The 12,823-nt window shown below is 31.8% G+C and overlaps 2 protein-coding genes across 3 annotated transcripts; both read left to right on the plus strand.

Annotated features, from left to right (window-relative positions):
• The first annotated feature begins 227 nt into the window (after positions 1-227).
• Positions 228-6,074, plus strand: LOC132698605 (uncharacterized). 2 transcript variants are annotated; one of them, XR_009618401.1, is made up of 2 exons: positions 228-5,576; positions 5,626-6,074. XR_009618401.1 is itself a non-coding variant. In XM_060664799.1 (2 exons), the coding sequence occupies exon 2, from the start codon at positions 3,251-3,253 to the stop codon at positions 4,499-4,501; it is 1,251 nt and encodes a 416-aa protein (XP_060520782.1). In that variant the 5' UTR covers positions 228-593; positions 643-3,250; the 3' UTR covers positions 4,502-6,074. The 2 variants fall into 2 exon arrangements, 1 of the variants encoding a protein (XP_060520782.1); XM_060664799.1 differs by having other exon boundaries at positions 228-593; positions 643-6,074.
• A 3,973-nt stretch (positions 6,075-10,047) lies between these two features.
• On the plus strand, positions 10,048-12,614 carry LOC132698436 (uncharacterized). Its single transcript, XM_060664485.1, has 2 exons — positions 10,048-12,208; positions 12,265-12,614. The coding sequence occupies exon 1, from the start codon at positions 10,127-10,129 to the stop codon at positions 11,111-11,113; it is 987 nt and encodes a 328-aa protein (XP_060520468.1). The 5' UTR covers positions 10,048-10,126; the 3' UTR covers positions 11,114-12,208; positions 12,265-12,614.
• Positions 12,615-12,823: the final 209 nt, after the last annotated feature.

Here is a 12,823-nt window from a genome sequence, read left to right on the forward strand (position 1 = left end):
TTTTACATAAATTAAATATTTCTTTTCGTTTTGGAGTTATTAGCGTGCGGAGTTTTAAGTGAAAAACCCTGTATATATATATATATATATATATATATATATATATATATATATATATATATATATATATATATATATATATATATATATATATATATATATATATATATATATATATATATATATATATATATATACTCATACATTCATCTCTATGAAGCCCGAGATATTGATATGTCGTTGTTTAACCCTACCCTAGATTTCGTATATGCATCTCTGTAAAGCCCAAGTCAAGATACAGGATAAAAGAAATGAAACGTTCGCTGAAGAGCCCTATTTCTATTTATAGACATAATTGTCTGAAAATCGTGTGTGGTAGCGCATTTTCTGTGATGATTTCGCTGTTTTTGTAACTGGTCGTTTTTTATCGAGGTAAGTAAGTATTTAGCGGTATCTGGCGTTGTTTGGGGTACAATATAATTTATTATAGTGGCTCTAAAAATAAAATGTTAAATGTTATAAGACAATTTGGTCTTACACCAATTACAACTAATGGTGCAACTTTTCGTGTTTTTTTTTGTGAAAGAAGAAAGGTTTCAATTATGGCTAATTTAAAGTAACACTTGGCACTTTTTCTCGCAGCAGTGATGCGATTCTACATTTTTAAATGGCAATAATGCGAAAAGTATAAACAATTTCGAATAGTCACGTTTTGGAATTAGGGGATGAATAAAGGCTTCAATAAATTTTTAAATGAAAGCGAAAATTTATTAATTTAAGTAGGATGTCCATTAAGTGAAGAAGTTAGTAGAAGTGAATGAGGAAATCAAATATTGATAACTAGCATAATTTAAAAGCAACACCCTGTTTTTTATTTTGGTACCGGATTTTTCAAATAGAATATAATAGGGTTATTAAGATATTTAAGTAAGTTAAGATATTTTGTATTTTATGAAATATAACAAGAGAAGTGAATAGTTAAATTCATCATGTACTTTCTCTATGTCTTAAATCAATTTTGAAGTCTACTAAATAAATGAAAAGCAAAATACTAAATTGCTCACTACTACAAATTTAAAACTGTAATAACCATGTCATCGGAACATTTAAAATTATTTGCTTCATAAAAAAATCTATTAAATATTGTTCATGCAAAAGAAAATAACTTTTCGGAAAAATGAAGGAAATTTTTAATTCTATATAGTGCGGTCAGTTGTGCAACATATGGGAAAATTGTTTATTAATTGCATATTCTATAGCCATTTTAGGCGAGTTTAAGTTAAATAGTGTACAAGGTTGGTCATAAAAATATAAAATTTTCACTGAATTTTTTTTTCCAAATCTCATTAGGGAAAGTATTTTCGAATTAAAAAAAAACAAGAATATAAAACAATATAATTTTAATACTTTTAGCGTTTTTTACATTGGGGAAACTATGCCGTATTGGAAAAATTTCCATACACTCTTATAAACTGTGACATTTTTGGCAGGGAATTATACATAATATACAGTAGCTTTGTCATTTGATACGGAATATTTGGGCTAGAGTATTAGAGAGAGTTATTAGAGGTTTACAAAATTATATTCTAAAATTTCTGGGTGTGGTACATAGTTTTAAACTAAATTTGCAGGAGCATCTAGATATTGATCGCTGTATGTCAGATTTTAGTTAATTTGTTATAAAAAATTCTGAAACCATCTAGTTTTAATTTTTTACGTGTATTTTTTTTCGAAATATTGCGGTATTCATGTCTTACCTGATTTTCGTTAGACAAATGTTTCAGATGAACAACTGGAAAACAAAAGTGATTTTGGGCATGGTCATGACAACCGATAAAAAGTTATTAGATCTTCCAAAATATGAAACTACAAAGGGTACAACATCGTACGAACGCATGCATATACAGGAAAAAGAAAGAAGGTTATTGGGAGTTGAAAAATCTCAAAAATGGTTAACATATAATACACTACGTGAGGAAAAACTCGAACTGGAGAAGCATATGGTGACCGTATCACACATTGGACAATTGGACGGCACTGGTTATCAATGTCGAAGTATTGAAGGGAGGAGTAATGCACAGGAAAAGAACCATGAGGAAACAGGAAAAGGAAGGACTGAGAAACACACAGAGAAAGAATTTAGAGAAAAAAACACAGGAAACGAAAATAGCAATCGAACTGAAAATACGGATATTACATATGAAGTGGACAAGGGACCTGTAGCTAATTCCTTAGTAGCAATAGCATCAAAGAACACCCCAACAGAAAGTGTATTAATTGAATTAAAGACGCCAGAATATGGCGCCGGTGTCACCTCAAATTTACTTGTTACCTCGAAAAGTTTAGCCCAATTTAATGACAATGCTGAAAAATCTTTTGCAGATGATATGGAACAAGTAAAAATTAAAAGGAATTATAAAAAATCAAAATTAAGAGATCACGAAGAGGAATATTCTGAAATAGTACGTAACAAAAATTTGCAAGGGCAGGTGGAACAATTTACAGAAAAAAAAGAAATTCAAAAAAAAGACGGATAAGGAGAAAATATGGGTAATATAATTAAAAGGAAAACACAAAAAGTGATTAAGGAATCAAAAGGGTCTAACAATCAGAAAGATTACTATAACAGCGAGTCATCATTGACAGACATGTCAGAGGAATCATATGAAAGCTCGGAGTCAGAATACATTCCTGATACAACAGATACAGAAAATGATGATAATTTCATTAAAAGTACATTTTTGAAGACTCCAAGAGAGAAAGATAATGTCCAATTAAATGGTTCAGATTTACCATCCACTTCCACGAGTTCATATAAACCGAATATCAATACAGATAGAACTATTGTCAATTTCGGTAAATTTGTAGCGACGGAGTCAAAAATAGAAAACTATACAAACAGTAGGCCGTGGACAAAAAAAATACATGCGCATATTGCTTCAGAGATGTAACACATTTTTCTCGACACATTTTAAGAAGACACAGAAAAGAAGGAGCTGTAAAGGAACTATCCTCAATAAATTTAAAGAGTCCGAAGAGAAAACAGCTTATTAATGCTATACGCCGGCAGGGAAATTTTGTCTCAAACACAAAGACGAATATCGTTCGTCCCGTCAGAAGACCAAAAGCGCAATACAAAAATGACATAGAAGTTAATTCTGAGGAATTAAAAGAGAGATACGTTATTTGTCAGAGTTGTTTGGGATATTTTAGCAGAAATTATCTGAGACGACATAGAAAAAAATGTGCAATGAGAAACGATGTTTCAAAATTAAGTAGAGAACAACATTTATCACAGGCCCAGATGTTTGCGATTTGTACGAAAGGTGATGGTGAATTTTATGAATCGTTAAGAATAAAAAGAGAGGTATTTCCATTTATGAGAAATGATGACATATCTAGAACTGCCATAGAAGATCCTCTTATATGTTTTTACGCTGAAAGTTTACTTCGCAAACACAAGCGGATTCAAATAAAAAATGTTATCTCCAACAAGATGAGAGAGTTGGGGCGTTTGCTTTTAATTATTAGATCGGCAACAGGAACAAACACATTTTTTGATGCAATGAAGCCAGAAATGTTTGACCATTTTGTGACGGCCACCAGGGTAATCAGCGGCTATGATTCCGAAACTCGAACATTTAAAGCGGGTAGTTTAGCCCTTCATATGGGAACATCTTTAAAACAAGTGTGTGACATAGCAACAAAGTTAGTTATAAAGAAAAGCAATGTGTTATCTTATGACAACCAAGAAAGCACCTTGAAGGAGATAAAATGGCTCAGAAATTTAATACAAAATCACTGGAACTCTGAAATTTCAAGTTTAGCTTTAAAAAATTTAAATGAAAAGAGGCATGAGAAACCTACTTTCTTGCCTTTGACAAGCGATGTTATTAAATTTCATAAATATGTGAAGGAAGAAGCTAACGATGCTAAAAATAATTTGTTACGAGAAAACAAACAGAAGTTCGAATATAAGCGTTTATCTGAATGCGTTTTGGCTTTGACTTTGTTACTAAATCGAAAAAGAATCGGTGAAATACAATACTTAACAGTAGATAGATATAATCACTCAATACCGCAAACTACTCAGGAAGAATTTTTATTAACGCTTTCATCAGTCGAACGAAAATTGACAAGTGCGTTTAAAAGAGTGATAACACCGGGGAAAGGCAGTAAACCAGTGCCCATTTTGTTTTCAAAAGATATGCAAAATTCGATAGAATTATTATTACGTCTTAGAAATTTAAATATTTCTCAGGAAAATCAATATTTATTTGCAAATCCAAATACAGATACAAGTGCTTTAAGTGGATATCATACAATTCGAAAACTAGCTGAAAGATCAGGAGTTGTTGACAAAACATTATTTACATCCAACCGTTTGCGAAAACAAATAGCTACCATTCTCCAAGTGCTAAATATTACGGAAACCGAGTTCGAGCAGATTGCAAAGTTTATGGGACATACCAAAGACACACACGCAAGCTTTTATCGGTAAGCACTAAATTTGTTGCATACATATCTTCTGGATTTCTCATGGGTCGGATGTTGACTGTCTCGCTGACGTTTCGCCAAACATGCTGCTGGCTTCTTCAGAGCGCCATCTGAAACTGATTTGATGAGTGCTCTGCTTGCACCTCAAATACCAGCCTGGAAGACAGGTTGAAACCTGTGTTGCGGTTTATGTTATTTGGGTGTTTCATTATTTCGTTAGACTGACTTGGATAAAAAAAGTGTTATATTTTGATTAGTTTTGCTATTTTTTGGTCTTTTCGAATAAAATCTGGTGTCCTATTTCGTAACGTTGTTCAGTAATAGTTGATTTAGTTATTTGTCGGTGTTGGTGTTTGACTGATCTCTGGTTTTCCATTAGTCTGGTTGATATTTTTCGACCTAATAATATAAACCGCGCCATAGATTTCTAGCTGCCTTTCATTGGGGATTTGGGGATCGTACCTCCCCATACCACTCGCCACTCCCCTTTAGGTATCTAATGTGCATGCAGAGCCATCACTAAATCAATTTCAGACAGCGCTCTGAAGAAGCCAGCAGCAATTTTGACGAAACGTCAGCGAGACAGAGTCAATGCCCGACTCAGGAGAAATCCACAAAATGTGTACCCACAAGTTCCACAGCCTGCGGAAGTATCTTTTCAAAAAAATTACTTATAGCTAATTGCATCGCCTTGTTATAATTTGGTTAAGTTAATCGGTAGTTGGATATTATATTATACTATTATTATATTATGACATTAACACTGGATGCTAGGAATTCATATAGACATACAAACGCTCCTCATGGAGCCCTTTTTATGTATTATTGTCATCTTGTGTAGCCCACTTTACGTTGTTGAGCCCGTACTCGTGCTCAACAGTGTCATATGTATGTATAACAAAATTATATAACGACTAGTACTAGATCACAAATTTATTTTCTAAGGCTTCCACAAGATATATACCAAACTGCAAAAGTTTCGAAATTACTATTAGCCATTAATAGTGGAAAAGGTCACAAATATAAAGGAAAATCGTTAGAAGAAATAGAGATATCAGAAGTTTCAGATTCCGACATAGGTAATGTTGTAATGATACTTATAAATAATAATAATTATATTATTTTAAGCTGAACCTACTCAAACACTCGAAAGAGAAGACACATGTGAAGAAAGTGCAACAAACTTTGATACGGACTTTGGAAAAAATGGTACGTTATTGTGTAGCAACGAACATATCATGGAATATTTTCATTATCTATTACGTCTGGCTTATTCGAAAATAAAATTACATTCTCGCTGATGAATCACATTTTTTATAGAAATTTTTATCAATGTCATTCGTATTATCCATGTACATAGTACATAGTAGTTTTTATATTTGTATAATTCTTCTGTTGTTATTACCCAACTAACAAATACAATATTCACATTTAGTATTAAGTAACCACACCAACGTGTCGATCAAGAAGAAATCAGTGCCGGCAAAAATAAAAGAAATTGGTAAGTAATCAGGTGAAATAAAAACATAATTGTATGACAACTGTTTCGAAAACACCATGGTTTTACACAGGTATTTGATAAAGACACAGTCTTGTCGAAACAGTATTAACATTATTATTAATTACATTAATTACATTAATTAAATTAATTAAATTATTTAAATTAATTTATTTAATTAAATTATTTAAATTAATGAAATTAATTAAAATAATTAAAATAATTAAATTAATTTAAAAAAAAATTAAAATCATGTGTTATTATTAAACTCGCAAAATGAATTTTCACAAAGAAATACGCACGCGATACCTAGTGAGGTAACATTCTTTAAAAAACCTTAACTAAATCATCAATGAAATGAAAAATCTCACCGGCTCTTAGACTAGGTATTATTTCTTTTATGATGCACGAACTATCGATAATTTTTTTGTTTTTTCTGTTTCTGTTTCTCAAGATAAAACAAGCAAGAAAAAAAAAATATATATCCCGGAGTATAGTGTCATCATATATATATATATATATATATATATATATATATATATATATATATATATATATATATATATATATATATATATATATATATATATATATATATATATATATATATATATATATATATATATATATATATATATATATATATACACATAAACGCTCCTTATGGAACCCGTTCTATATATTAATGGTATCTTGTGTAGCCCCTTGAGACGTTGTAGAGCCCGGGCGTGGGCTCAACAACGTTTTCCCTGTATATTCTCACCATTTGATTTCATTGGCTGTTGCCATCGTCCCACCTAAATATTTCGGGGGCTCATCAGCTACGCGTATATTCATAGGAAAACGTTGAAATAGTTCAAAGCATGCACCTATAGAGGGCGCCTTATGTAATACATACTTTTCGGATCTTGCTAAGCCCGCATTAAATATACGGAGTAGATATTATTTGCATCTTCTTTAGCCCTTCTAAATATACAAAATACATAATATTCGCATCTTGTTTAGCCTTTTTGCCGGTAATATACAGTATACAGTATTCGCTTTTTGAATGTTTTAAAGCCCCTCCTAAAACATACTCAGTGCATAGTATTCGCACCTTGTTTATATATATATATATATATATATATATATATATATATATATATATATATATATATATATATATATATATATACTTGCACAACTATCTTACTAGCCTCCATGCATACGACAGACGCACAAGGCTCCACCCTACCCACTGATATTTGACGTGTATACTTTGCGAATCTGAAATCTGAATGGTCGAATCTATAGGGGCACAATTAGAGGGGAAAAAAATTCGCAGAAAAAAATATACAAAAATTCTATATATGCAAAATAGAAACGGGCCTCCGGTTTTTACATGCTATTTTCTCCTCCGATGTATAAAAAATAATATATCCACTCGACGTATTTGCCTCTGGCGCTGTTGCCGCTACGTTCATCGTTCATAGGGGATACGTAGGATACCTATCTAGTTAGAATTATTGTGGTCAACAAAAATGTTTCAGTGGTTTAGTGGCCTCCGTTCTAGGTACAGCTCAGGTATGGATCCCAAAGGAACATCCTAGTAAGTATTTATTGCAAATGTCCTCACCACACATATTTTATTAAATATTTTGATTCGTATTTTAGCTCTCTGCGAAGTAGAGGACAATTTTTGGTGGAACTGGCAAAATATAAAGAGAAGCCTATCGAAGAAGGTAGGTTTTCTTTATTTTCGCATATTGTATCGGATGTAGCAGATAGCGTGCACAATATTATTTTCCGTTTTTTTTTTAATTATTTCCTTACTTGTAAGGGCTAAGCCTGATCCCAACTTGATTTTTTCCCACCGTATTATACTGATGATTTTATTCTATTCAATGGTTGATTTTAAATTTTTGAACTATTGAAAAAAAACGAAAAAAACCTAAAACGTTTTTGGTGGTTTATAAATATTGTAAACGTCATTTTTTTCTTAAATACACTTTAGTTTTATTTCTTTTTAATAGAATCTATTGCTGATAACAGTCCCTGTCCTACACTTTCGAAAGACTTTAGCATGTTCGATGATTCGGACGGAGATCCATCTTATGAACCAAACGATTATACGCAGGTATTGTGAACCATAGTTTAAATAGTTATTTATATGTATTGTTAGACTAAGAACTCTATTTACAAGTAAATCCTTTTTTAATGGGTTCTATAACTTAGAAAATAGAACTGTTCGTGCATTACCGACTCAAAATATATACCCATTCAAAATCTCTTGTTTTATGAACAAATCAGGGACATATCCTAACCTATTTTAAAACTTATTCTTAAATTTAACATAATCGCATATCATGTTTAGTAAATTTAGTATATCATTTCTTTTTAAAAGCAACCAACCAGTCAATACAACTGCTCGTGTAGAAGCAACACGTTTATGGATTTACCCAAACAGAGTCCGTTGTTGTATATGATCTCCGATGAAAATTTACAAGCTCCAACTACAAAAGTTCAACACTGGTTAGATCAGGGGGATCAATTAAATCCTGAATCTACAACAAATTTAGAAACATTACAGGAACAGGTTTACAATCATACTTCGGACACCTATAATGCTCGAGATGCCATGCGGGTTGATGAAATCACAGCAGATAATATGGTTCCTTCTACAAGTTTATTTATTTTGCAACCCGTAACTAATCAGAATGAAAGTCTGGCGCAGTTAAATCAAAACGTAAATATAACTTTTGTATTATTTTACACACTTTTTTAACCGCCACTTTTCAGTTAAATTTTTTACTCAAAATAATAGGGCATAATTTCATATGAACATTTAAACAACAAACAGATTTAAGAAAATAAATAAGAACAAAAATTTATTTAGATTATGTTATTAATAAAAATGTTTCGTGCATTTACCATGTATATACGATAATAACATTGTCAATTAAATTTTTATGTTGATTACTGCTATTGTAGGTGTTTAAATTAGTATTATTCAAATTTAATTTGTTAATAAGCCAATACATCTCCAGAGCTTCTAATAGGTTTATTTTCTACTTATTAAGGCAATATATAAAATGTCTTTAAAATTCTTGAATTGTAGCATGTAAAATCTAATATTCTAAAATCCTATTTCTTATTTATTTTTATTAGCGCTTTTATGCTCATTACTACGTTTTATGGAGCGTCTATCAATATAAATATTGGGCACACATTTCAAGCTATTTACATTTTTTATACTGCCTCAAAAAGTTGAAAATTAGATTAGATTTGATAAAGACACGGTCTTGTAGTAACAGCTGTCATATTTTAATAAATATGTATTTGTGAAAAACTTTTTGTGCTTATTGGAGAGATTTGTATCAAGTACAAGCACCCACAGGTCAACAAGCTGTTTTACATTAAGTAAATGTTTAAGCCAACGATGTTTGACGACGAAGATCGTGGAAATTTCTTATCGGTTACCCGTAATGCTCAAAATATAATAAACGTTGATGAGCTGAGAGACAAAAGTTTGATTGCTTCCACAAAGTCTTCATCTATTTTGCAACCCATGAGTAATGGGATGGAAAGTCTTCCGCAGTCAATTGAAAAAGTAAATATAACTTTTTTTTAATTGTTTTACCCGCGTATTCTACATAAAGATACACATTTTTTAAATAGCGTCAAAAAATAGATAATATGAATTTATTGTTTACAGGCAATTTTTGCGTGATTAAATGTTTCAGGTAACGAATGCCTTTGGCGGTAAAAAGAAGAAGGTTACGTGTAAATTTTGTCGGTTTGAAGTTACTAACTTTGAAAGACATTTGGAAAGAAATCATATAGACGAAAAGGAAGTTCGCGAATTTTTATCATATCCAAAAAAAGTAAACAAAGAAAGAAGGTTATTTCACTACTACGGAACGCAGGACACTTTGAGGACTTTCTGAAAGGTGCTGTTAAACCAATATACCGAACCAACAACAAATCTGCCCAAGAATACTACCCTTGTGCACATTGCAAGGGAATTTATACCAAAAATACCAATACTAATACCAAAGTCGGCATCGCAAAAATTGTTTATCGGTAAATATTAATGAGAAGTTTAAAAAAGAAAATCAGCTTTCTGCATCCCAAACATTAATTGCATCTGCTATGGACGAAAATAATACATTGCACAGATTGCGCGTGAAAGAAGAAGTGTTTAATATTATGAAAGCTGATAATATATCCTTAGTGGTTAAAACTGATCCACTAATTTGTCATTTTGGGGAGCAATATCTCAAAAAACATAATAGAAAACAGATGAGGTTAGAGTGTTCGAATAAAACGCGCGAACTTGCTAAACTTCTTATAGACGTCAGAAATACAAAAAGTGAAAATGGTCGCTTCACCCTGGTAGACCTAATGGATCCTGTGTTATTCGATCTTGTGGTAGAGTCGGCTAAGAGAATTGGTGGATATGATCCTGCCAGTAAAACATATAGAGCACCTAGTTTATCAGCTCACATAGGAACAACACTTAAGCAAGCAGGCGAATTATTAATACTAAAAAAAGATCCATCCATAAAGAGTACTGATCCCGAAATGAAAATAAAAGAAGTAAAACGCTTTCGAGATCTCATTGCTTCGCAGTGGACTACAGAGATTAGTAGCCTAGCTTTCAAAACTATGTGTGAAACTAAATGGAATAAACCAGCTATACTGCCGCTAACTAAAGATATATTAAAATTTAAAGATTTTGTTATTCAATGTGGAAATAAAGCTGCTGCTAATCTGAAAAACGACCCAAATAATAAAAAAGAATACAGAATTTTAACTGATGTGTGCCTAATATTAACAATTCTTTATAATAGAAAGCGTATCGGCGATGTTCAATACACTAACCTCGATACATATCTTCGCAACTTTTCTTCTATTAATCAAGATGAGTGTTTAAATGCTTTGACGGAATCGGAAAAAATTTTAACAAAAAATTATAAAAGGGTGGTTACTGGTGGAAAAGGCAACCGGCCAGTAATAATATTATTCCCACGAGACATTCAAGACTACATAAACCTAATGATCGAAATCAGACTAAAAACCAATTTTATTTCGCTGGACAACAGATATTTATTTGCTTACCCATATAGTAATCACTGACCAAGAGCAGATGTCGCAATAAGAAAATATGCGCAGAGAGCAGATTTGGAATTTCCACGTCAACTGACGTCCAAGAAGTTACGAAAACAAATAGCAACTGTAATGCAAATTCTAAGGTTAAGTCCGGAAGAAGCTGAACAATTTGCCACTTTTATGGGTCATACCGAAAAAACCCACAATGAATTCTACAAGTAAGTTTTATAAAGGGCTTTTCCCGCAAATTGTTACACTTAATCGCTAATAGCATTTCCCAAATATAGTTTACTTGTACGGAGAACGGATCTACCTATTAAGTAAACTGTACGCAATTCAATGCTTATTGACATAGGATTCAAAAATAACCTGAAACTATATTTCCATTTAGAAATATAATTTTGAAAGAAACTTCGTTTATTTTTAAAACCTTTATCTACCCATGTGGAGTTAGGACTTAAAACTGCGTCAATATGGAATTGAAAATAGAAAAGACAAAAGTTAGATTATTGATGTAGAAGTACAAAAAATATGCAATAATAATAACTTTTTTCTATCAATAAGCCCTGAATTACGTAGTCTTTACTTTAAAGGTAGGTCCATCCTTCTCGCTGTGTGAAAGGAAAATACGTAATTCGGCGCAAATTCAGTGTATTTGACGTAGAATAGGCCGCTTAAAGCTGAATCTGACTTTCCGACATTCGGCGAAAGTTCCAGTGGTAAGTACTTAAGTCGTAGAAAAAACTAGAGTAGACAATTCCCATGGTAATTATTACACGAATTACGGCATGACGTTAGCGAACTCAGATAGGTACTAATATCATTATGTAATATATTGTATATCATGTATTGTTAAATATAAGATATTATTTTGGACTGCCGCAAGACCTTTATCAAACGGCAAAAATTCCAAGCTATTAATAATGATGGATAAAGGGTGTGGAGCAGAGTATAAGGGAAAATCTTTAAATGAAATTAATATAAACCCAGAAATCGAATGCGTCGAATCTGATTGTGAATCTGCCAGTGGGGATGTATGCACCCCAGTTGAAGAGAACGCTTTACCTTTTACTGAGCAGCCGTCATCATCAACGGATGAAAAAACGTCAGGGAACAAAAAACGTTTGAATTAATTTCAAATTTTCGATTGATCAATATCTATGTTCGTACTGTTTTAGGTTCAAAGGATACCGGAAGAAGTTCTTGGACCGAAAACCAAGCTAATATAGTGTTAAAACACTTCAAAAATGACATTAAAAAGAAAATTGCACCCAAGAAGCATGAGTGCTTAGAACTAATTGAACAGTATCCCGCTTTGTTAAAAGAAAAAGGATGGATTCGCATTAAAACTTATGTTTACAATGCGTACCGTCAAAAATAGTTTTCAAGAAAATATCGTTTATTATTAATTTTTACAGTTGTTGTCCACGAAAAGTAGTGTTTTTTGATGTAGGTTTTTGTTAACATTATGTTATTATTACCATTGCATTTTACTTTAATTTGTATATCCTCAAGGAAATAACATATTTTGTCAAATAAATGGGTACAACTGGAACTCTATTCATAACTTTTTAAGCTTGCGTACATTCGAGTAGGCAGTCCTTTCTCTGCGATTGTGTTTCTGTAAGCCACCATATTATTAAAAATTGTTCAACAGAAATTTTCATTCTTTCTTCTTACCCTTACACAGTATTGGGTAGTCACTAGATGCTAATAAAACAATTTAATTTCAATATT

Source organism: Cylas formicarius, unplaced genomic scaffold (assembly GCF_029955315.1).
Source record: "Cylas formicarius isolate icCylForm1 unplaced genomic scaffold, icCylForm1.1 PGA_scaffold_2__14_contigs__length_35257938, whole genome shotgun sequence".
NCBI classification, from domain to species: Eukaryota; Metazoa; Arthropoda; class Insecta; order Coleoptera; family Brentidae; genus Cylas; species Cylas formicarius.

Coding starts and splice junctions, on each gene's coding strand:
- LOC132698605 (XM_060664799.1), top strand. CDS start 3,251: ATGAGAAACGATGTTTCAAAATTAAGTAGAGAACAACATTTATCACAG.
- LOC132698436 (XM_060664485.1), top strand. CDS start 10,127: ATGGACGAAAATAATACATTGCACAGATTGCGCGTGAAAGAAGAAGTG.